Below are 24,640 nucleotides of genomic sequence, written 5' to 3' on the forward strand. Positions count from 1 at the left end.
AGTCATTTTAGTGGTAATAAATGTTTTTTCTTCAAGTGAAAAACTAGGGTTTAGTTTCATTGTGCATGACATTATCAACTAAAGCTGCAATAACTGGATTATATTTAACAAATGATGTATTAATCTGTGTGTGTTCTGCCAGATGAATCAATCAACCATTAAATAGAAGCCAAAAAATACAGTATTTCACTTATTGCTCATCGTTGCAGTGACATTAAATCTATTCAATTGGACATATCAGGGCTTGTGTTGTCTTTCACTGAGGAAATGCTGCCCTCCTGTGGTGTCTTTTGTTATTACATGTAGGTACATGGAAATGCTGCCCTCCTGTGGTGTCTTTTGTTATTACATGTAGGTACATGGAAATGCTGCCCTCCTGTGGTGTCTTTTGTTATTACATGTAGGTACATGGAAATGCTGCCCTCCTGTGGTGTCTTTTGTTATTACATGTAGGTACATGGAAATGCATTTAAATATCTTTTCTCAGCAACTGAAACTGATTAATATTAACATGATGGTGTAATTTAAGTAAGTGACACGTATAGTAACACCCCCAAAAAATGTTGACCCTTTATACAGTTTGGTTGTGTAAACGTGGAGTATGTTTCTGTCTTGCACGTAATAACTCTCGCAATGATGTGTCCCAAATTGTTGATTTGCATCCTAAAAAAAGCACAAAAATGGGAAATAAAAAGAGAAGCACCACCGACATCTAGTGACCATTACCCTGAACTGCAGCCTAACATTCATTAACTGTTTAGTTCCCTTAGTGCACGAGAAAGACCGTCTGACATTCATCCAATCATCCAACAAATATAAATGAATATCTGCATTTAAAGTGAGTGTGTTTGTGCATATCTGTGCGTGTGTGTGTTGCCAGTGTGCTTTACAGAGTGTGTCAGTGTCCGATCTCTTTATGCAGAGTAATCCCACGGCCTGTTTCTGGAAAACATGAGCAGCAATGGAACCACTGAGTCAAATTTTGGATCTCATTCTCATGACGAAGCATTTGCACCCGATGATAGAGGGGGCTCTGCAGGTATAAAAGAGAACGAGGGCACGTTGGGCACACACACACGTAGTGTTTGTACGACTTAACACACTTATTTAAGGTGGAGCACAGCTGGTTCCAGGATGGGCAGGGTGAGTAGACAGAAGGTAGATAAACCTTTTCCCCCCGTTATCTAATATTCCCTGACATCTGACTCCCTTCTCCTCAGATAATCTTCTTCGAGGACAAGAGCTACCAGGGTCGCCGGTACGAGTGCGACAGCGACTGCACCGACTTCCACTCCTACCTGAGTCGCTGTAACTCCTGCAGGGTGGACAGCGGGACCTGGGTGATCTACGAGAGGCCCAACTACGGGGGGTACCAGTACGTCCTGACCAGAGGAGACTACCCCGACTACCAGAGCTGGGTCGGCCTCAGCGACAGAGTGCACTCCTGCAAGATGATTCACTTCGTAAGCCTTTTGTTTTCAGTATGAAATCACCTGAATATAGATCCTGTTTTTCAGCATTTATATTATTAAAGATACGGATTGTTATTTCTAGAAAACTTAACCTACCCTGACACTGCACTTGGATCCATTGGTGTTATTTTTCTTTACTCCTTCACCACACATCCAAACCCTTCCTCATCTCCCTTCTTCTCCTTCTTCTCCTCCTCCTCCTCCTCCTCCTCCTCCTCCAGGCCAACGAGGATCCTCAGAAGATCCAGCTCTACGTCAAAGCAGACTTCGCCGGTCGTGTGTTCGAGGCGCTGGAGGACTGTCCCTCGGTGCTGACGGACTTCCACTGGAGGGAGGTGCACTCCTGCAGGGTGCTGGGGGGCTGGTGGGTTTTCTACGAGCACGCCAACTACAAGGGCCGCCAGTATCTGCTGGGGAAAGGGCGAGTACCGCAAGCCGGTGGACTGGGGCGCCATGTGTCCCACGGTGCAGTCTTTCAGGAGGCTGACGGAGTAAAGTCTCTCCTCTAAATCCCCTGATTCAAGATTCAGCAGCTTAAATAAAACTGACAACGAGAATTGACTATGTCATCACTTCGTCTGGGGTTGTGAATGAAACGTACTGGAGATGAGGGACAGTGAGCTCCAGTTTACCATCAATGGAGGGCAATAACTGTGAAAACTGACACCTAATTAACACCCATCTAAACTGAAGTCTAGATTCTGGGGATTGATTAGCAGTAATGCTAGAGTTCAGAATTACCAGTAAGGAGCTAAATCTTGTTCTGGTCTTGTGCTTCTTTCTATATTTGTGGGACGGTTTTGCTGGAAATCTGGCTCTTAATTAACGTGTCGAACAAATCAAAATCAAAACTGTAAAACAAACTATTTTATTATCAGATCTGCAAACAGCCGGTGCTCATTTAGTATTTTTTGAGTATTTTTGAGTATTTACATCTTAACTCCCATGCCGAAATGTTTGTCATGCAGTGGGTCGGGTGCAGCATGCGGGTTCAGGTCTTCCCTCTTCACACCGACGGCTGTCCTTCGTTGATGAAGCTGAGCTGAGAATAACATCTGGATATGAGCTGGGACTCTGGGAGACTCGGCTTGCTCTCAGGTCCCGATAAGTCCACCAAGAGGGGAGTGATGGATGAATAAAGGGAAGGGATGGAGCTGGAGGAGGAGGAGGAGGCAGGCGGGATGACTGTGTGTTCATGGGGAGATCTGTTGAGTGACGGAGGAGCTGAGAGAGGATGAGGATGAGGATGAGGATGAGGAGGAGTGATGGGTGGAAACTGGACAGGATCAAACTCCTCTTGTAACACCGCCGTCATGCTGGGCTCAGGTACCAGGACGCAGGGAGGAGTGTGATTGTCCACAGGTGCATGCTGTGTAGGAAGGGGTGGATGAAGGCTAGGAGGCGGAGTCATGGCGCAGTGCATCAGCAGCATGGAGGGGTTGTGGAAGAGAGGTTTCAGAAGACGCGTCATCTCCTGCAGCTCCTGACTGACGGACGTCACCTGACCGGAGAGGACGCTCATCTGGAGAGAAGACGAAGAAGAAGATGGAGGAAAACTACTCAGATCTTGACCTGAGTTACCATTTAGATCATTTATACTCAACTACCAGCAGCAACAGTTATCCAATTAAGAATTGATCGATTCACAAAAATGTGCACTTTTTAGCTTCTTCTCCGAGGTTAGGAGCATGGGATTGGGGTAAAACCTGCACACAAGTTAAGCTTTTAACTAAGTATCGGATAAACTCAAATGAATGATTTAAAACGCACTGTTTTCTTACCTCATGTTTTAGCTTAGCGATAGTCTGCATGGTGTCAGCCTCCTCATGGGGCCCTGTGGACAGAAAGAAAGACACACATGCATAAACATGGGAATAAGGACTGGTGTGTGTGTGTGTGTGTGTGTGTGTGTGTGTGTGTGTGTGTGTGTGTGTGTGTGTGTGTGTTCACCTGAGTCAGGGCTGGTTGGTAAGCTCTGAGGTGATTTAAGAGAGTAATCAAACACCTTTGCTGATCCACTTTGGTTTTCCGTCTCGATCCCGTCCACAAACCTGAGGACGGAGAGGATGAATTTCACAAGACAGCGAGTCAGAGTGTGTTTGCATCTCTTAAATTATTCATAAACACAAACTGGACATGGTTTCATCTGCAAAGCAACAACACCATTACTCCTGCATTCACGGCTAAAAATAACCTCATTATATTAAATTGTACTGAAATGAATGGACTCCTCTGCAGCCGCTTCTCACAGGACTCTCTGCAGATACTTTCTGTCAAAGAGGGAAACCCCCGATACTGAATAAACAAACAACCAGTCAATAAATCTGTCTCCTCACCGGGGGCTGAGGTCTGGCGGCGGGACGCTGAAGCTCACCACGGGGATCTGCAGGCTGGTTGGCCGAGGGGGGTCGCCGACCCCTCTGAAGGTCCTTGTTGGCAGCAGCGGGGATCGGAGAGGGGAGCGCATCGGGGAGGGCAGGGGGGAACGCATCGGGGAGGGTAGAGGGGAGCGTCCTCGTCCCAGCCTGCCCAGAGGAGGCACCTTGGGGAGAGGGGAGCGCTCCCCTTCGGACCCAGACCCCTCCTCGTCCTCTCTGATGGAGGGAAGCTTCTTCAGGATCCCGCCGTTACTCTCGCATCCCGCCTGTGAGACAACAAGAGGTCAGGATTTGGGATAAAAACTGAAACCAAGTGTCACTTTCTTGCGGTCTTTGTCACAATTTCCACCTTCATTTCCACTCGTTTCTTTTGTATAAATACTGTTCATTTTTCGGTTTAATTCTGCAGATTCTCCACTTCAAGATACACTACTTAAGACACACCATGAGAAGGAATATATCAGGAAAGTTAAGTCACTATTCGACCAGATGGTGGAGCAGCAGAGTCACTGAAAGCATCACTGATGGTGCACAGCTGTAATCCATTCAGTTTGCTCATTCAAAACAAAGCAGACACCATTCACTCTCATTTGCATCCTTTCAAAATAAAATACCTTCATGTTTTTTTTACTCGTGGCTGGTGGAGTTATATTTCCTGCACCTACTGTCTGATATTCACCAACCTTCCCCATTACTCTCCTTTATCTGTTGTCTCCTCTGAGCTCGAGCCCAGCTGGTATATTTAGATCATAGAGGTTTAATTTTAGCAGTGGTTCGCCTTAAGGTACCCGAGCGGACAAGAGGACTGCTTGAGATTCCTGTGAATTTGTGAGCGGCACGTGCCGCTGAAAGGGCATCAGGAAATCATGTTGACAGTGTGTGATGCATGTGGAACATCATGCATTAGTCACCGTAGATGCACATGCATACTGTATAGTTTGGGTCTGTCTGCTGTGTGTCTGCACGTTCATGCAAACATCGGCCACGTCCTTCCACCCCGAAGCTTTCTTTCCTCCCAATGTTTTCTTCCCGACTCATCTCCATCTGGTTGATGTTCTATTTTTATTCAGCAAAGGATGACCTCACCTCTCTGACAGCGCTATTTTTAGCCCCAAAGTGTACCTAGTGTGTGAGCAGATGGAAACTGGAGGTTTATTTGCATACATTTCAGTCTCATAACATGCTTTTTACTTTAACGTAACTAGTGTTAAGTGTCTACTACTGAATCTTCTTGTAGTCATTACAGATGAGATTTAAGTTTAGCTTAACATGATCAACATGGTTTTACTTCCTGTGTTCAACCAGCTTTATATATATCTAGAATGGTGCATTCAGGTACCCCTCGGATAGTCAATTTTCCCAATATGGATGTTCTTCTTGCTACTTAAGTCATGATAGCAGGTGTGTGACTTTCATTTCTGTGTGTTAAAACAATGAGGTGTAAGTTGTGTTTCTATATTTAACTTCCCCCTGAACGCAGCGTTAGCACAGAAATATCCCGCCTGTATCCACCCCATAAATGTGCTTCCTCTACCCATGCAACAAACTGGACAGTAACATCTAAAAGTGTCCTGTGATTCTTGACAGTGGTGCTTTATTCCTTCCTCAAATAAAACTGCGTCATTTCATCCGCTCCCTTTCCCTCGCTCCTTGTATGGAGATAAGCTGTTTATCATCTAGCATTGAGTGGATTAAGACTAAGTGGACTTAGAGTCAATCAGGAGGGGATTGGCACTCATAATCAAGCAGGAATCAAGACTGACATAATGTGAAGGATTTGCAAAACTCCTGTATTCTATAGACCCTTAAAGCCATTCACTGAAGTCTTATATATTGATAATTATTTCATATTCCTGCTGCTGCCACAGCGCCTCGTCCCCTGGCATCTCTCCTGGATCTCTGCTCTAATTAGCAGGCACGGTGAGAATGTGGCTTAGTTATTGGCGGTATGCGCTGGTTATTCATATGTACGCTACAGCTGAAGGCCTTGGCATCCGAGTCGTCCATGTTTGACTCGTGTCTTTAACTGCTGGCTGCATCTCAAGCAGGAGCGCGGTCCAGATGGCTAATCCTTTTCAAAGCCATCGCTCCGGGCATTGCGTAAAATATTAGGCGCAGGAGGTCACTGCACAGTTTAATCTCAAAAACAGAAGGTCTGCAGAGGATCTCGCCAAGATTTATACTTCTTCGAGGCGTTTAAAACATAAGATGCTTCTTCTCCAATTCTTTAGATATGGTAAGAATGACAGTCAGAATAATAGACTGTTGTACTTTGCGCATTAGAAGGGAGTTTGAGCCTCGAGGGAAAAGACTTTGATTCTAAAGCGAGGGTATGATCTATAGCTAGGAGCATTTGATAAAGATTTGTCCATGTCCCATCTGTCCGGATGACATCTCTGTACCCCCAGGAGGAGCTGGAGGAAGAGTTTTGAGCAACTTTGTCAGCTGTCACCTCAAACTAGACCCAGAAAAGGGTTGATATGTCTTCATTTTTCCATAACTTGTTGACTTATTTCAGCCCCTTTTCAATTGGACACTAAACTCTTCTAGCATCTGGCTTCTAATGGGAAAGGTTTTATCCCGTGGATTGATCGTCTCCAGCTCTGATCTAATGTCTTTGTTAGTGTTTCCACTCTTCCAACAAACCCTTACTCTGGTTTCGAGAGCTTGAAAGTGAGACTGAATAGGAAACAGATAAACAAAGTAACCACCTGCTTTTTGGTACAACACACCAAGAAAAATAACAAAGACAGAGAGGAAAGCCCTTCTACTGGCAATGGGAACGTAGTCCATCGCCTATTTTTACTGGGTCTGAGTCAGAGACGTTAGGAAGTATCCAGCTGCTTGTTATCCCAGCATCAGTGTATCCCTGTACCTCGGTGTTGTGCCCCTCCCGCAGGTTGTAGGTCAGGTCGTGCTGTATCTCGGAGATGAACTTCTGGGCGTAGTCGGGGTAGAGGCAGAGCACCTCGCGGAGGCCCTTCAGGCTGATGTACTGCAGGTCGCAGTACGTCAGCGCCTTCACACAGGCGTTTGTCTTTATCACTTCCTCCTGGGTCAGACAGTCGCAGCCAATCAGGTCCCCCCGACCTGAACAGAAAAAGGCAGGCGTAGTATTCAGATACAGATGGACTGTAGTAAATAACAACTCAAGGTCTTTATTATTCTGCTTTATGCTCCTCTCTCTCTACCTCACAGCGTTCTCCACTGCTGTAAATCTGAAGTGACAATGCCAACACAATTAGAGTGTGTGTGTGTGTGTGTGTGTGTGTGTGTGTGTGTGTGTGTGTGTGTGTGTGTTAGAAGGACAAACAGTGAGCAGGCGAGAGAAATAGAGAACTCTTATTGTTGTATAAGCACAAGTCAGAGTGTTGTATGTGTATGTGTGTGTGTGTGCTCATACATTTCCACAGGAGAGGAGGAGATTTTGTGTGTGTGTGTGTGTGTGTGTGTATACAGCAGGCTCAACATGCAAATGAGTTTCTTCTATAGGCAGCAGTTCCGCTGTTTGTGAGTCTGTGTTTCTCCATTCTGTTTCATCCCGGTTGTGCAGACTTGAAGGAGAGTCGGTGTTCTGGTTGTAGGACGAGGCTCTGGAGACACTCCTGTTATTGTTCAAGCTGCTTTATTAGCTTACCTACTGCAGGCTTGTAGTGTTAGGTTTAGTTTTCTGGACTTTTTGGGGTGATTTGGTTGTGCAAATCTATACAACACACTACAGGAAAGCCCCAAAAAGCATGTTAGGGCATCTGTAGCCATGACTACAAAAGGACAATGCTGTTTCCTGTTGTGCTTCTCGCCGCTCCCCAACTGTTCCCTCAGTGTGCCCGGGTCACACGTCATCTCTCCCTGGCTGGGGTGGAACTAGTTTGCCCACAGGGGCGATGTAATATGAGGATAATTACATTTTTCTCATAATGCAGCACTAGGCTACGCTCCGTCAACATGTTCCCTCTTCATAAAAGCTGGCTGGATATTAAACACTGGATGTTTAATAACTTCCTCAGAAATAAAAGCTCTTTCTCATCTTCTGCTCAAAAAGCTGCCTCCGAAATAGACCGAAAAGGAGGGCAAGTTTTATATTATTCACTCCCATCCTTTCACATTTTTCTTTGAAAGCACTTTAGGGTATTGCTCCAGCATATTTAGGGAATTATAGACAACAAATTCAATCTTAAAATCGAAGCAGTTTTCATAAAATCAGTCTCTAACTTGTCTTTCGGCCTCAGAGATATGACACAAGTAATTGTATTTCCCCTCAGGAAAACAGCAGGGAGCAGTCGTGTAATTCTCCTGATGTTTTCCGACCTGCAGTACTGGGACTGTCCGTGAGGCGGATTAGTTTACACGTAATCTTCTTTGCGCTGGAAAAACACGGCGCTTTCTGAGTCACTTTACTGCCGGAATCTAGGAGGGCTTCTTAGGTTTTGGGGTCCAAGACGGAGAAGCTCTTCAAGATTCAGGTAGCTAAATAACTCGCTCAGTCTGCAGGACCAACAGGAAGCTGCACGCAAACACAACGCATGTGCTTACCGTGTTATTTAACCCGGTTCAGAGCAGGTGTCTTAGTGTGAAAATGAATGGAGGAGCTGTCCGTGGTGCTGAACCTCAATGCTGTTATATATCTAATTATAAACCATGTGCATTTTTATTATCAAGATTATTCTGTGTGTGACTCCAAAAGGTTCACACCTCTTACACACACTTCATGTCAGATGTTTACCCAGGATGGCGAGCACGGTGTTGTCCTTCAGCACCTCCATGGAGCCCGAGCACACAAAGTAGATGGCCTGCAGGGCGTCTCCCTGGCGGATGAGGAACTCCCCCGGAGCGCAGAAGGACGTCTTGATGATGAGTGACAGTGAGCGCAGACACCCCCTGCTGGCCGACTCGAAGAGCGGCAGCTGCAGCAGCTCGCTGTTCAGATGCATCGCGATGTCCGCCCTCAGCTCGTCCGGGAAGTCCTTCAGCAGCTGGGGAGGAAAGGAGGAGGACAAATTACAATCTGCAGCGACACAAGACATCATGCAAACTTCTCTTAGCTTCAGTGGCTTCCTTTCTTTTTTTGTCATCATGTGAATGTGTGGGAAGGTGGAGGTAACGGCAAAATAAAACCTTTCACTTTCCCACACAACCGACTCATGCAGGCGTGACCAATTCTGGATTACTTGTGTTTTTTACCTTTAAGTATTAGCATTTATCCCCCATCGTGTTATCTCTCTAAAAAAGATTACCTCGATTTAATGCCGTGGTAAAACTCACCAGAGAATGGCAGAAATCTCCACTTACATACACCAACAATTGTGTTTCACTCCTCTCTGTATTCCCATGGTTTATACAGAGGGGCTTGTTCATATATCCTTTATAAATTGATTTATGAGACCCTTTATTCCCCAAAACCCTTACATTTCATCTATATTTAACAAGAATTTGAGCCTGGCTTCCTCCAATGTTCAGATTTCTGCTATGGCCTTATGTAAGGAATTAACTGGGTTAGTTTCATGGAGATATATGTTAATTTATTTGGACTTTTCTCCCCTGTCGTGTCTCCCCTTACTCTCCTACCTCGCTGACGTCGATGCCGTTGTTAACGGACCAGGTGGTCTGGAAACACTCCATCATGCGCTGCTCGAGGGCTTTGGGCAGCCGGTGCACCCGGATGAAGTCCTTCAGGTCTTTGGTGCGGGTGTGGTAGAGCGAGCGGCGGGAGTACATCCTCTGGATGATGGCCGTCACGTTACCGAACACCACGGCGTGCATTAATGCTGGAGAGGGACGGAACAGCTCAGTGTAATACTACTATAGTTCAGTTATGTGTGTGTTACCCGGCAATATGATATTTAAATCCCACCTCCAATCAGCATGGTGCAGATGGAGAAGATCTTCTCAGAGTCCGTGTTGGCCGAAACGTTCCCGAAGCCAACGCTGGTCAGGCTGCTCAGAGCGAAGTACAGCGACGTGACGTACGAGCTCCGGACAGACGGACCGCCGCCGAGCGTGGTCCCCGAGCCGCCGGGCGTCCTGGCTCTGGTCCTGCTGCCGTTCCACTGGCTGTGATTGGTCAGCGCGGCTGTCACGATGCCCTGCGGCGAATCAGAGACTCCTAGCAGGGAGGTCAGCGGGGACAGGAAGTACGGCGTTCCCAAACGTTTGGCCAGTTCGTGCAGCCAGCCTGGTGGGGAGAGGGCTTCATTAGAGAGTCATTATTTCATGGATTTGGGGTGAGACGCTACATCAAAGTTAATTAGAATCAGGGGAGAATTTGGTTCTGTGCACGCTAGCTTTCTTAGTAATGTCAGCTTTGGTGCAACGAATATGTCTGTTTCTCTCATAGTACCACAACGAACAGATTTGCCAGTAATGCAGCATGGCAGCCAGACACAAAACAGGAAGTGGAGTCAGGAAAAATGTCCCAAGATCTTTTAATGTGTATATTGTAATGGGAATGTAAGCTTAAGGAGTCATTGTTTCTCTGATTTGAAGAATACCGTGATGGATTTCTATCTGAGGAACTTGTGATGGTTAATAAACAGCTTTCTTACATCGCCTCTCAGCTGACAGCGCATTTAAAAGCCTGTACTTCACTTCACACACACATACTCATTACCCAGGAATAATGGAGCGCTGCCCTGCTCGTTGGAGGCAATTGAGTGTTCAGTGTCTCGCTCAATTACCAACCCTACAATAAACAGACAGCCGCTCCACCACCTGAGCCAATGCTGCTCCATCTGTGCATCACTGGAGGCATTTTCTGTACATTTCCACCACTGTTACAGCTCTACTCTCCTCCTGTCTCACTGATTTAAAGATTAGAGCCACCATCACCTCACAGTATTGTTGTTGTTGTTTAACACCAGTAGGAGGGGGATATAATTAGAGGTGTTTTCTCAGCTAAAGGACACACACACACACACACCACACAGATTACACACACACCTATGTCCCAGGTGGCCGGGCTGTTGCTCTCGATCTCGCTGCGTCCGATGAAGTACCAGACGCAGGCCATCCAGTGGCCGAGCAGGGCGAAGGTGGACATGAGCAGGGTGAGCACCACGGCGCTGTACTGGGAGTACCGGTCCAGCTTCTGCAGGAGGCGCAGCAGGCGGAGGAGGCGCACCGTCTTCAGGAGGTGAACCCCGAAGTTCTGCGAGAGAGAGAGGAGATAAGGAAGCTCATTAGGATGCAATGTGTTATTCCAGCGCTATATTCCAGACTTAATCCTCAAAGTTTCTCATCTGATTAAAACCTGCACGATGAAGGAATTCTTAAGACATGTGTTCAAACTGAGTAATATACATTTGGTGCATGAGCTTGAGAGGGAACTTTGGGATTTCAGCCTTTGCAGACCATTTACATGCACTATACAGGATAGGGAAAACCAAAAGAAGCATAATAGGGCCTCGATATCAGTTTTATTTGCAACTCTTACCAGAGCTCTGCCATTACCATCATGAAGGGAAGTAACAATGACCTCATTAAACACCTCCTCACCTCCGTACAAACTGAAGTTGCAATTTCCTGCTTTTGTGGCGGCCAATCAGTGGTGTGTTAATTGAAGTTGCTCTGGTTTCAACACAGATTAATTACACTGCACTCAGACGGGATTTAACTCTCTAGAGATCTGGGTATGGATCCTTCTGAACTGGATGCACAACTCTGTCTCTGCAAATGCATCACATGAGCTGTTGTCAAGCGAAAAGTGAAGAAAAGTCACAAACATAATTTAGCTTTGGAGACATATTTCCCTTGTTTGTAATACAGTCTAATCATCTTGTGCTCCTTCAGTTTCAGTGATCGAGTATCAGTTTCAAAGCTAGCCAGCTCAGCAATCAAACATCATCCGGCTAATCTACTCGGCTCCACTAGTAATTTGTCGTCAGCGTGCTCATTCATCAGTTTAATTATCGGTTGCCTAATAATGAGGTTCTTGTTGGAGCTCAGACTCTCAGTTGTCCTTCCTTTGAAGCCACTACTGAGAGCTGGATTTAAAGAAAACACGGAGCAAAAATGCTACGATGTGTTGTACGCTTCTACATCTGCTCTTTCATGGTATTTCTAAATGATTATTGAGCGGGAGTTGAACAGCAGGAAAGGGCTATTGATAAACGAGTCACGTCTATATCCAACAACCGGGCATATAGATCAGCTAACACACACACACACACATAAATCACACCTAGAAGTGTAAAAACATGCATTATTTATATGCATCTTTTTAACACTTGTACACTGCAGCGTTTCCTTTGTAATTGTAGGCGACATATTTATCCAATTTTGCTGGGCTGTGGATTTAATTCATGTAAATTTTAAAAAGTGGCTGATAAATATTTATAAAAGTAACATTTTAGAGAAAATCTCATGTTTTAAATGTGTTAGCGCGTGTGTGTGTGTGTGTGTGTGTGTGTGTGTGTGTGTGTGTGTGTGTGTGTGTGTGTGTGAGAGAGACCCACCACGCTGATATTGAAGGCGTACAGCAGGTCAAAGGGCAAGGCGGCGATCAGATCCACAAACAGCCAGGACGTGACGTAGTGGATGCAGATGCAGCGCGAGTCGTACACCACCTGACCTGACGTGCTGACGAAGGTGGTGCGGAAGTTCAGCACGATATCTGGAAAACAATTAACACGTTACTTAAGACAAGATGCCTTTTTTTGTAAGCATCAGTCAGTGCCGGGTTAGTTTTGTGCTAAGCTAAGCTAGCGTCCTTATTAATGTCCTTATTAATGTCCTTATTTTATCCAAAATGACTTCAAATAGGTGCAATAAACCACTTCATCAAAGCCAAACCCTTGTAAGAGAAATACATTCATTTCAAATGAGCTAAACCTTTTAAGCACTCCAAATTATTCTTCTTTTTGAGGTTTAATGGTGAATAATAGCTGCATGATCTTTCATATTTACAGTACAGACATGAGATGGACTTATAGTACACCCTCTGCCCCTCAAAATCAAAACATATCTCAGAGTTAAAACCCGGGGATAAAAAAGATCTAGCTTGTGAACATGTTTACTTTTAACAAGCCCTCCTCGAGCCAGATTAGTGGACTTGGTTGTCAGAGGGGAGACGTCAGGTTGAGATGCAGCAGAGGAGAACATTATTAAAGGATATGGAATTAGCATACGGCCGCTGAGCATCAGGAGGAGTTGGAGGCGATGTGGTGCAGCTATCTGGGCCAATTAGGAGGGAAGAGTGGTGGTTTCACAAATGCTTGATTGGATTATGTAAACCCCTTAACGTGATATTAGATGAAAGTGGAGGAAATGCTAGACGAATAGGAGCCAAGTATGGTTGTATTTGTGTAAATAATATCTGGAATAGATATGAAACAACCATGTGATCCTTCCCTACCGATGATGAAAAGTATCTCCACCAAGATATCGCTGACACTCGGAGGGTTACGCGCCGCTGATGCTCTGTCTTCCCGTATCTCCGCCGGCGTGAAGCAGACGTTGTAGGGAACGGTGACGGCGACGTAGAAGGTGGCCAACAAGATCAACCAATCCCAGCCGGCCTTGAACGCACCGTAGTGCAGGAGGATGAAACGGGACCTCTGAATGTCAGCCACCTTGTACTCTGGCACCGGGTTCGCATTGGCTCCAAGAACACTCTGGATGTGGAGGAAACAAACACAATAATGAGGAGGAAATGTCAAGCATATTAAATCCATAATTGATTGTCTTTTTATCTAAGTGCATCCATATTGCTTTAGAGTATCTCCACCAGCCAGCGTTAATATTTTATCAGCATAAGCAGCACTGCTTCTGCTGGTTGTGTAGTATTATAAAAGTTTTCATTTGATACGTGTCGTTTGGCTCTACATAATTCAGAGGCCAACTCAAATAAATTAGTCAAACTTGGAAATGTTCAGAGAAGACGTTCAGAAAGAGTTAGCTTCAAAGTCACATCAGGTTTGTAGGAAGTATAGAACAAATACAAATGTGTTTTTTTAAATTGACTTTAATTTTAAGGGATATTTTTGATGTTTTGAAGTCAGTAATTATCCTTATGTACCTCATACAACCCCACTTCAAAACATCAATACTATCCCTTTCATATTAGCTGATGCAAGAGGATGAAACCTGTTATCCATCAGTCAGCACCGTAATGACTTCACAGCTTTTCTTCTGAGGTTCCCGGGTCTTTAAGATCACACTGCAAGGGCACTTTATCTCTAATCCCAGCTACTTGAATATACATGCAAAGATATTCATCCTCAACACATCTCACATTGTTGATCTTGAGCTTGCTCTTGGTTTTGTCCTGTTTCTGGAGGTGTCCTGAGAGCTGGTAAAGGACGGCCCGACTGCGCCGTCGCTCCATGTTGAATCCTGGAGGACGGCTGATCTGTTGGATCTCCAGGCCGGTTTCCTCATCTAAAAAACAAGGAAACAAAAGGATATGTGGCAAAAACGTACAAAAATGTGTGCGCCGAACCAGGAAGAAAGGATGTACAGTCTTTCTGCAGGAGTAGAATTGGTTTTCCGCTTGACGTCTGCTCCCAAACCACCTCCATATTATCCCCGGTCATGTCTGCTGATAGATTTGTGCAGCAGCTGCAAAGCCTCTATGGGATCATTTCATGTGAATTATAGTGAAATGGAGAAATGCCTCACTCCCTTTCTCACGCTAACTCTCACCAGTGTCAGCTTCGTTGCCATGGTCCTGGTCCTTATTCTCTGTGATGTCCTTATGCGACACCAGGAAGAGAACCACGTCGCCTTTCTCGTTCTTTATTGGCACGATGTCCAGCAGACACCAGAACTTGGAGCCTGTCAAAAGAGATTTCATATTCCCCGATTCAAAATAAACGGTAACACTGATTGACACTGACAGTATTAAACATGACAATATCCTCCAGTCTTACCGCACTTCTTGTACAGAATGATCTCGGTCTTAAACTCCCGACGTTCATCCAGAGCTTTCTGCATCTGCGAGGTGAGGGGGTCGCTGGTCTCGCTGCCGTACAGGAAGTGACACATGGAGCTCTTCTGCATCAGCTCGCCGCGGTTGAAGCCGGTCAGTTCACAGAAGCCATCGGAGCAGTAGACGATGGGATAGAGGGACTGGACCTGGGCGTTCCCCAGTACAAAGTTACTGTCTGGTGGGAGGAGACAGGGGGAATTAACAGGAACAAAAGGGAAGCTGAGACACATAACAGTTAGGAGGATCACAAGCATCCATGATGCTGTTTCAGAGGATAAGCAAAACTTGAATCTCATCAACATCAAATCAAGCAGGAAACATTATTCTGAAGTGTGTCTCTGATTGTGCAAAACCAAATACTGAACTTTCTCTAAGTCCTTCTGCAGTGGTGTGAGGTAACCAGCTTTGATAAACACTTCAATGCATCAATAATTATAATCAAAACATGTATTTTATTCTGAAATGGACCAATCTGCACAATGACCACATATATTTTGATGCTAACACTTGTGTAGTTTTCCTTAAGTAACATTTTGAATGCATGCCTTTTATTTGTAACAGAGTATTCCTTCTCCTACCTCTTCCCCTTTAGCTTGGTTATGTTTAGAAAAAATTATGGTTTAGGTTAAAATAAACTCTTTTTGGCAGACTATCCTGCAGGCAAACTTCTCCCTTGTGTAGTTGGAAAAGGCTAATTTGAACCTGTCACTTTTCATACCCTTATTTTTGTCTCACTTTCACAGTTTCCGGTTAATTAACTCACTCGAAGCCCTGCGAACAATGTCCTCTCTTCAACAAATACAATTCAGATAAGAGAAACACTGGTTTACAGCCATACTAGCAGCTAGCTGTTATGCTAACGTCTCCATGCTAATAATGCTAACATGTTAGCGTTAGTTCCTGACATTTATCAGGAACAATATTTACCTCTCTGTCTCTTTTGTGTTCATTCTGCTGGTTGAAGCGAGCTAGCATGCTTACATTACCACTACATACTTACAATTAAGGCTTACATTAATTAAATGATCTTTTTCTCAGTCTAATAAACGTCGTAATTGCTTAATCAAAACTAATTAACGACACCTTCGTCGGTGTCCACTTCAATGTCCATTTTTAAAAGTAGGAAAACTGATATAGGCCTACTCAGATATTTTTTTCTAAAATAAAAATACTACAGTTCTGCAACCCAAATGTACTTCAGTAAAGTATTAGACATTAAATTTAAAGTACTTGGCCCATTTAGGCACCGTATTTAAATACGTTTATTAAAATACATTAAAGCGTTCATCACTTTAAAGTTGCACTAAAAGTAAAAGTAGGGTTTATTTGAATTACTTTATCTACAACTAACGTTTAATAATGTATAATAATATGTTTATTTATATGTTGTATTAAGGACCTACATCTGCAAAGGTACTACATATGTAAAAATATGTAGTGGAGTTAAAGTACAAGTACAATACTTGAGTAAATGTACTTAGTTACATTGCACCACTGCTAACTTGACAGGCAAAGTCCATCATAAGCTTTATTTTCTGTGAATAAACCTGATGAAATAAAAGCAATCTACAAAATAAATCTCAGAGCAATGAGAAGTTTCCTCTGGCTTCTTTTTTTAAATGACTAATAATGATGATTATTATAATGATATTAGGTGCAGTGTTTGCTATTCTTTTTTCCCTACGCAAACTGTTTTGTTTCAGTCCAATCACATTCACACTGCATGTTTTATTCATCCATTGGGTCATCCCTTACAATTCCAGTAAGATGACATCCTAATTCAAAGAAAACATCATTAACATTTCATACACAGCCTTTTTTCCTTCTTCTCACAGCGTTCATTCTCGCTTTATATTCACTCCTGCACTCTGAAAGGCTTCGGAGTAATTCTGCTCACTTTGAAGCGCTTCTCCTCGGGGAGAATTTAAAATGCTTGGTGCTTTTCAATGATATTCACTTCATCTTCTCTTCTTCATGTCCCACTATTGTTCTCTTTAAATTATTCTTTCCTTTGTTCGTCTCATGCGTTTTAACAACCTCTATCTGCCTCCTGTGCCCTATACAAATGTCCTACATTTAAACTTCACTTTCTGTCACACTCAAAGAAGCCAGTTTGACATTTGTTAACGTAAAGTCTGCGCGTTCATAGCCTCAGGAAAATGACATTAAAAGAGGCCACTTGGGAAATGGGGATCATCTGATAATTGTGGTATACAGAATCTGACAGGTACCTAAGAACAACAAACTATTCAAGATTTACTCACTTTCAAATGACTCTTTAATTGTTATCACCAAGCATCCATCACCCCCTGCATTATTTACCAGAAACCTTACTTTAGGTTGATGGATAAGTATGCATTTCAGCATATTTTCTGTTAGTACATTTTATATAAACAGTAGAAAACAAATGCTTTGACAGCCTCAGTCACAGCGACAATTGAATAATGCATTATGAAACTCAATTAGGTGACTCAAACAGACCATGCATTCATTTCCAGTCCAAACAGAAATGAATCTGGAAGCGCTCACTTTGAAGAATGTCAGTAATACTGTATAGGACGCGAGCAAACAATTGAACGAGAGAAGCAAGGAGTGAGAGATGAATTAAATGAGACACAGAGGAAAGAGAGATTTTATGAAGATGAACAGGGACAATGAAATTTAATAATTCATGCATTAATAAAGCTTGTCTGCTGTAAATGCTCTTGCTGAACCTCATTGAAGACCCACTCAGACAAGAAGTGCAAACTGCCTCTCAGAGCAGGAGGGAAGTGGATGTGATTTGTCCTCGTCTCTGCTCCATCTTTTTCCTGCTCTGGCTGGAAACCTTGTTCTTATTTTTCTTTGCAGTACTCATTTTCCTGCACCCCCCCAGGCACTCTGCCGGCCTGTCACAAACACACTGCAATCCAGGTGTAATAAAGTGTTGCCGAAAACTACAAAAGCACTTAGACTCAGCCTCCGAGCATCATGGGGAAACCCATGTGCTGATAACAGGGACAGAGACAGCCCGCCACAATGCATTCACCATGATGCACAATGTAAGCCCAACACATAAAGGACTTCTTAAGGACAACGTGTTGACTTGCATTGGTTCCCTGGAGGCTCAGACACATAATTGGATCAAAGGGAATGCATACAGCAAAAGTCTGCACTTGTAATGCTTCAAACATTCCTCTGGGGTAGTGTGTCGGCATGTTAATGTTAGCATGCTAATAAGCTCCAACAAGATGCTGAATGTAGTTAACATGTTAGCATGCTGGTGTATCAAGACGATGGCGCGAGGCATGGCTGATATGGTTTTTGCTCAATAATCTATTTACTGTATCCTATGAATAGATGACAGTAGAGAATAGCCCTTGCCAAAACAAATCAGGCAAACAATAAGGAGACACACACTGACGGCTGGACGATTCCTGTGTGCAAGAATATATTTGTTAAACCAGCTCTCTGTCGTGTGTCCTGAACCTGAACTGAAAAGACATGTTTTACTTTGCATCAGCTTCAAAAGTTTACAGCCCACAGCTTTGTGCCAGAAGTCCCCTGACTAAAACACTAAAATCTGTCACTGAAGTCACTCCTCTGTGTGTCATCGCTCACGTTTATCCATGCTGTTACAGTAGAGCATAGAGATGTCAACCAGAACTACTCTAATAGTCTCACATGTAGATTTGGTTAGAGTTTAGAACATTTTGAAGGGTATATTTTTTACATTTTACAGGCTAAGTAATCAGTTGTTAGAAAAGGTAATGCATGATTGGATTAATAAAACATATTCACAGATAGCTAGGCTTCATATTCTGGGAGCTTAACAGCATTTCATAGCAACATTATTTTGGTCTTCTTCATCCCTGGATTATTGACTCAAATCTGTAACCTTTTTCCATGTATAAATATGTATACAGTGCATGGGGAGATCTCAGTGTTATGAAAGGGCTCTTACTGAAGCTGTCTACTGCAATGTCACCAAAAAAAACCCCAGAGAGAATTCCCCGGGGTCTCCCCCAGTTATCATGCTGCATTAATGTTGAATGCCGAAGATGGAGATCCTGAAAATACTTTTCTGCTCAGCTGGATTTTAAGGCTTGAGCGCTCACTATCAGTCACAATGCTGTCTGTTATATAGCGTGCTGGATGCCAAAATAAAACCAAAGATCTGGCTTCTCTCATCCCGCACCGCTACTGCTTTGACTCACAAAACTGTGAAGATATAATACAGCATCATAAATCCTTCCAAGTCCAGTTTGCCAGCAGTGTTTCAGCCTTATCTAGAATGAAGAGTTTTTTCAATCCACTTGACATGCACACACTTTCTTGGCAGCGCCCCACAGACAGCTATACAGTCATCTGGTTGAAGAAGGTCCTCATTAAAAGGCCCCCACTGTGATTTCACCACAGGTCTGCTATCAGGTTAGGAGTATAGGAAGTTTTTGGGAACCTGATGTGAGCAAAGAGGCTGGAATTAAGTCAAACTGAATGTAAACACAACACGTTTTAATGCAACCAAACACACGGTGAAAGGGTCTGTATTCCAAGAGGAACAGCTTGTGGCTGCAGCTTGTCAATCATACAGTAGCCACATACTAAAGCATGAGTTACTGTCTATTTAACTATAATAGGTCCATAATTTACAAAATAAATGCTATGCTGCATTGAAAAAGACAATACACTAGAGATTGAGACCATAAACCTGTGTGGAAAACGCTCACTTATAAATCAGGTGAGCAGTAGTGTCATTTTCTCATAGACTTCTATGCAGTCTGACTTTTTACATCCCCTGCTGGATATTAGAAAGAATGCAGGTGTAAGACTTCAATTTCTAGGGCTGCATATTGCTGTTTGATAGAAATTCAAGGCCAGAGAGTATTTCTCATGGATGAAATATAAATGCACAGCAGAAGTGTTCAACCCGTGCTCAACCAGGAGAGTGTCTATTGGATCTCCTGCAGCTGTACTCTGAAGCGGCTGCAGGATACTCAGATGAAGGGAAGTGCTTTCTGCTCCACTCTCAGATTAGAGTACACCTGATCACCGTTGACATAAATATTCTAAATGAATTAATGCCACCTCATGAAACGTTGCCTTCAGGGGACTTACAGGACATATCAAACACCTGCAGATGCCACTGATGACTGATTTCTTTAAAGCATGCTCTAAATTGTTCAGCATGAATGCTTCTGTAATCAGAAAATAGACAGATCCCGAGTCATGTATGCTTCATCCATAAAGTGTGTGTTGCTAAGCCCTGCCTGTTAGTTTGCGCCTTCGGGACTGACTTATGCAACCATGTTAAGCTTTAATAACTGCGGTTAGCATATTGTTTGACATTTGCTTCCACGCAGGTTCATCGGCTGAATGCACAAACTAACGTGGCTTTCGCAATGATTTGTGTGAACAAAACCAGGTGATCAATAATAGCAGTACAGGTAAACAATGCACAGTGAGTAAGCCTGGATTTTAAACAGGCAAGTGCACTTGTGATTCAATTGGCTTGTGCTCATTTAATTGAAAATGTGGCTGCTGTAGCACTGAAGCGCTGTGTCAGCTGACCCTGCTTTATTAGACTGACCTCAAAGTTGAAAAGGGCCCCTGCGTCAAAATCCAATTTCAGTATCTTGATTGCTACGGTTTTATTTGCTTATATTATCCAAATTCTAAACGAATAACCACATCACCATGTAGAAAATCACCCAGCACATAAATAGTACACAACATGTGGGAGGACCGGGGGTTATTATGGGCCTGGCAGCTAATTTGCAAGGTTAATTTGACGATGACAAGCGGATGCATGACTGAATCCACAGCAAAGGCAGTGCCATATGGACTCCATATTTAAATTGAATTGCAACTTTTTGTACTGATTCACAGTTTTCTATTGCATCTCAAACCATTGCATCTGCATTGAGTTAGTGACTCACAGCATTCATTAACACAATGTAGGTTTTGCACAGTTCATTGACATTGAGTTGTGTCCAAATATTTAAGGATCAAAAGCACTTATTACAAATGTGAATGAATGCCTTTAACTTTACACCATCTGCCTTTTTGTTTGCATACATTGTACATCTTGTTTCTGCATCACCATGTTTTATTCATCTTTATGAATTCTTAATTTGTAAAACATTGTCTGTGTTTTCATTCATCATAATTCATTCATCAGTATCACCATGCATGTTGTCTTCACGTGTCCTCAATCCTCTTGAAGGAGGACTTTGCATAGTTGGAATATTTTGAAGAGAGGGTAGACTTAAATACACATGCATTGCGCACCATGAAATTGTATTTAGATGTACTTACGGGTCCCATCGAAACGGGTGGCGATGGTATCCAAGAAGGTGTTTTGTGGCGCGATCAGACCTCGCATCACAGGCATCCGAGAGCGGGTAGATCCGCGTCTCTCCCGGCGCTCAGAGCCCTGGTTCTCGGGAGGGGCAGCCACGAAGCCTGGCAGGAACCTGGACGAGGTCCCCGGCGCTCCTCCTAACCCCTGGAGGAGGGCGCCGAGCCGAGACACCCGGGACTCCACGGTCCCAAAACCACCGACCACCGAGCAGGTGATCCCGGCTAAGAGGAGCAGAGAGGAGCCGCTGGAGGCAGCAGGGGATCGGATGGAGGGATGGAGGCAAGGAGGAAAGGATGGTCACATTTACGCACGGGTGCACTGCGATGCAATCCCCCTCTCCCCCTCTCGCCCTCTTCCTCTCTCTCTCTCTCTCTCCTCACTTTCTCTCTCGTCTTCCTCCACCAGCAGCCTCTCTCTGTCCCTTTGATATTCTATCAGTCTCTCCTCACCTCTCATCCTCTGAGGTGATGTACCAACAGTCTTCTGATGTCAGTGAGCTTTTTATTGTGACATGTTTCATACTTGAAGCTGCAACTTGCACTATTATGTTTCTTCTTGCACTATTTGTATTGTTTTGTCTTATTTGTTTATGGTGCACTGTTGGAGGAGCATGGGACTTCAGATGTTCATTACTACATAGACAAAGTCTTTGAATCCTTGGAAAAATGTGCCACCCTCAAATAAACCAAATGAATAATTGAGTCAGTATGGACAAAAGATTAAAAATATTGTTAGGAAGTCATTCACATTAAACCACATGTGCCTGTGCATAGGGTAGATTGAGTTTTGTGGGATGAACATGTGACATGTTCTAAATGGGAAGAATTCACATGTTTTTGGAACAGCCCTCTGGAGAATGGATGCGCTTAATTAAAATGCATTTACCCCCATGTTTGCTTCAGCAATGCTTTCTTTCAATGTAAATCAAATGGAATATGGGAATCTGATGTAATAAGGGCAATTAAGAATACTGGACTATTTTTTACCCACAGAAATGCAAGTTTTATTCTTCATGTTTCCCCCATTTGCATTCTGGGAATCTTCATGGTGTGACTAAGGCTGTCTGCAGTTATGAGTTGTTGAGTAAACTGGAAGAAACTTTAATCTCACAGCCAGACATCTGTCCTTAAAGCCTCCCGGGGCCAACAAGTGGTGAGAAGAGAAACACTACATTTGTCTCCAAACTGAAAATCCTGAGGTCGTTTTTCTGAAGGTGGACATTTTAACACTGCCTCAGGAATCCCAATGGGTTTCTTATTCCCAGTGGTGGAAAGAGAGTATAACTTTCTTCTGTGTTTCAAAGTAAACACATATAGGGAAAAGTATACATGCCAGACACAAGGGAAACAGAAGCAGATAAAAAAAGATCGCATTAGTAGAGTTCGAATGACTTGTTGCAGCACATGACTGCCTCCAGAAAACAGACTGTAGGAAGAGCTGTCTGCAGAAAAACAAGTTTAATTGAGCCGTCCATATCAGTATCACCTCCCGGGACATGGCGCGCTTCTCACTAAACCACTGCACCAAGGCGCTGTCAATCAAACAAGGATGCTAGGTGGATGAGGGAGGAGAGGAGGTGGTGATGCAGTAGCAGAACTAGAATGGATTTATTGCACTTTGGTCTTGATTTTTACAAAATAAGCCATGGTCAGATTGATGTTAAATTGGTCCTGTTTTCTACAACTGAAATACAGGCCATGAGTATTAGTAAGGAAATGCTGCCCTCTACAGGACAAGATGGTCAAGTAGCCCAAAGAGACAAAAATATTGACTTCTCCTTCATTCAAACAAAGTGTTCATTTAGGTTCATTTACGCAAAAGAGAATTACCAACAGTTTGCACAAACAGAAGACTTGATAATCAGAGATCTATCATTCACAATTTAGAAGATCCGTCATCGTTAGAGCAATCACATGCAAAATGATCCCACAGTTATTCCAAAAGAGTTTTGGGTCTTAACATGAGATCTGCACTATTTTAAAAAGGGTGTTAAAACTGTAAAGTGAGGAAGGTGTTGATGAAGTGGATCCCAGTTTCATTAGGTGTGTTTTAGCAATCTGTAATATGCAACAAGCCCTTTTCTGCACTTTTACTGCCGTTTGTGTGGCAGGGTGGTGTGTTTAATTTAACATACTAAATCGTGATAGGACCAACATGCACCCCAGGAAATAAACACAAAGGACAAACTGAGGGTCAGACGGGTTTCAAAATAAAGTCATTTTTATTAAATATCAGAAGAAACAACAGCAAGATACAATTGTGGGTTTGAAAACCAGGAACTCGGCTGTTTTAAAATGATCTTTATCATAGAAAGGGATTAAAATCTTTACCTAAAATGTAACATTTAAAACTCTATATAAGAAGAGAAACTAAGGTGGGCTGAGGCCAGTTAATGGGGTGGCAGGCTACTTCTCGTGACACTAGGGTGCAAATACTCACCAGGTGCAGCCACAGCAAACATCTGATCTTCACCTCAACAAATAGTGAGGGTGACTGCCCCCCCAATGACCGGCACTCTGCTTTACTAACAGCAAAGAAACTGAAAACAAGGTTAAACATAAAAAGGATCCCAGTTGGTTAAACAATTGCTGAAGTTAAAACTATTATAAAGACAAAACATGCTAAACTAATCAATATAGTAGAGGCAAAACAACCCAAACATGCTAAACTGTTAAATGGCCTAAACAAAACAGCAGCAGGTGAATCTGAAAGCTAGAGGTTAACAATTGTCTACCATGAGGCATACAAACAGTTCAGGTTCAGGCTCTACTCACCACAGGAGGAGGCCACACTATGAGCAGGAGAATGGAAAGCAGTACAGTCTGTAAGGAAACAGGAAGTGAGAAACAAATACCAGCAGAGACCAATTTATGCATCTTTGGAGAGAGACAGCAAACCTGCACCACCGACCTTGAGAGCAGAGGCAAAGAAAGAGCTACAGCCAGCAGGTGCTTTTTATACCCTGCTCTGATTAGGGGAGTGGTTGGGGGAGGAGTCAGACCCACCCACTACATTTGGATGAACTGATCCTTTAGTATTAATTGCAGTTGTTCCATAAAACCAGTAGATGTCAGTGCAGGCTTGTTCACAGCTTCAGATTTCCAGAGTGATGTAATGCAACACAATCTGAATGAAGAGCATCCCCACTACAGATGTTCTGCATTGTAAAAGGAAATGATCATGACGTATTGCAGACTATGTGTACGTAATACTAAATTTATACTGCTGCTGTATGCATGTCTTAACCTATAATTGTGTATCATGGTGTATTTATATTTTGTTTTAGTTAATAATGTAAGGTAACTAGTAACTCATTTAGTCAAATAAATGTAGTGGAGTGAAAAGTACAACAAAGGCTTCCAACATGAAGTGGTATAAAATGAAAATATTTGGGTGAAGTACAAGTACCTTAAATGTGTACTTGAGAAAAGTACTCGAGTAAATGTACTTAGTTACTATGTGCATTACATCCGATTACATCCACTTGAACCTGCCATTGGCTGAGCATCTGGTGCGCGTCCCC

At 43.4% G+C, this 24,640-nt stretch overlaps 2 protein-coding genes across 2 annotated transcripts; one reads left to right on the forward strand and one right to left on the reverse strand.

The window, feature by feature from the left end:
* The first annotated feature begins 1,069 nt into the window (after window positions 1–1,069).
* On the forward strand, window positions 1,070–2,029 carry LOC134860860 (gamma-crystallin S-like). Its single transcript, XM_063877711.1, is given in 4 exon segments — window positions 1,070–1,143; window positions 1,221–1,463; window positions 1,694–1,885; window positions 1,887–2,029. Coding segments are annotated over 4 exon segments (525 nt in total). The 5' UTR covers window positions 1,070–1,134; the 3' UTR covers window positions 1,968–2,029.
* A 367-nt stretch (window positions 2,030–2,396) lies between these two features.
* Window positions 2,397–21,229, reverse strand: LOC134860852 (potassium voltage-gated channel subfamily H member 8-like). Its single transcript, XM_063877703.1, has 15 exons — window positions 21,072–21,229; window positions 14,716–14,949; window positions 14,489–14,620; window positions 14,079–14,224; window positions 13,200–13,458; window positions 12,301–12,458; window positions 10,787–10,994; window positions 9,702–10,022; window positions 9,416–9,615; window positions 8,574–8,823; window positions 6,726–6,940; window positions 3,809–4,116; window positions 3,423–3,523; window positions 3,254–3,306; window positions 2,397–2,994 (listed from the first exon to the last, which is right to left on the reverse strand). The coding sequence occupies exons 1-15, from the start codon at window positions 21,145–21,147 to the stop codon at window positions 2,479–2,481; spliced, it is 3,177 nt and encodes a 1,058-aa protein (XP_063733773.1). The 5' UTR covers window positions 21,148–21,229; the 3' UTR covers window positions 2,397–2,478.
* Window positions 21,230–24,640: the final 3,411 nt, after the last annotated feature.

This window comes from Eleginops maclovinus, chromosome 24 (genome assembly GCF_036324505.1).
Source record: "Eleginops maclovinus isolate JMC-PN-2008 ecotype Puerto Natales chromosome 24, JC_Emac_rtc_rv5, whole genome shotgun sequence".
Taxonomy (NCBI): Eukaryota; Metazoa; Chordata; class Actinopteri; order Perciformes; family Eleginopidae; genus Eleginops; species Eleginops maclovinus.

What these genes read in the sequence shown, in the direction of transcription:
- LOC134860852 (XM_063877703.1), bottom strand. Translation starts at nt 21,147, where the DNA reads ATGCCTGTGATGCGAGGTCTGATCGCGCCACAAAACACCTTCTTGGAT. An exon ending in GGGAGGGGCACAACACCGAG is followed by an intron (nt 4,117 to 6,725) that starts GTACAGGGATAC and finishes GTTGTCTCACAG; the next exon opens with GCGGGATGCGAGAGTAACGG. An exon ending in ACCAACCAGCCCTGACTCAG is followed by an intron (nt 3,307 to 3,422) that starts GTGAACACACAC and finishes TTCTGTCCACAG; the next exon opens with GGCCCCATGAGGAGGCTGAC.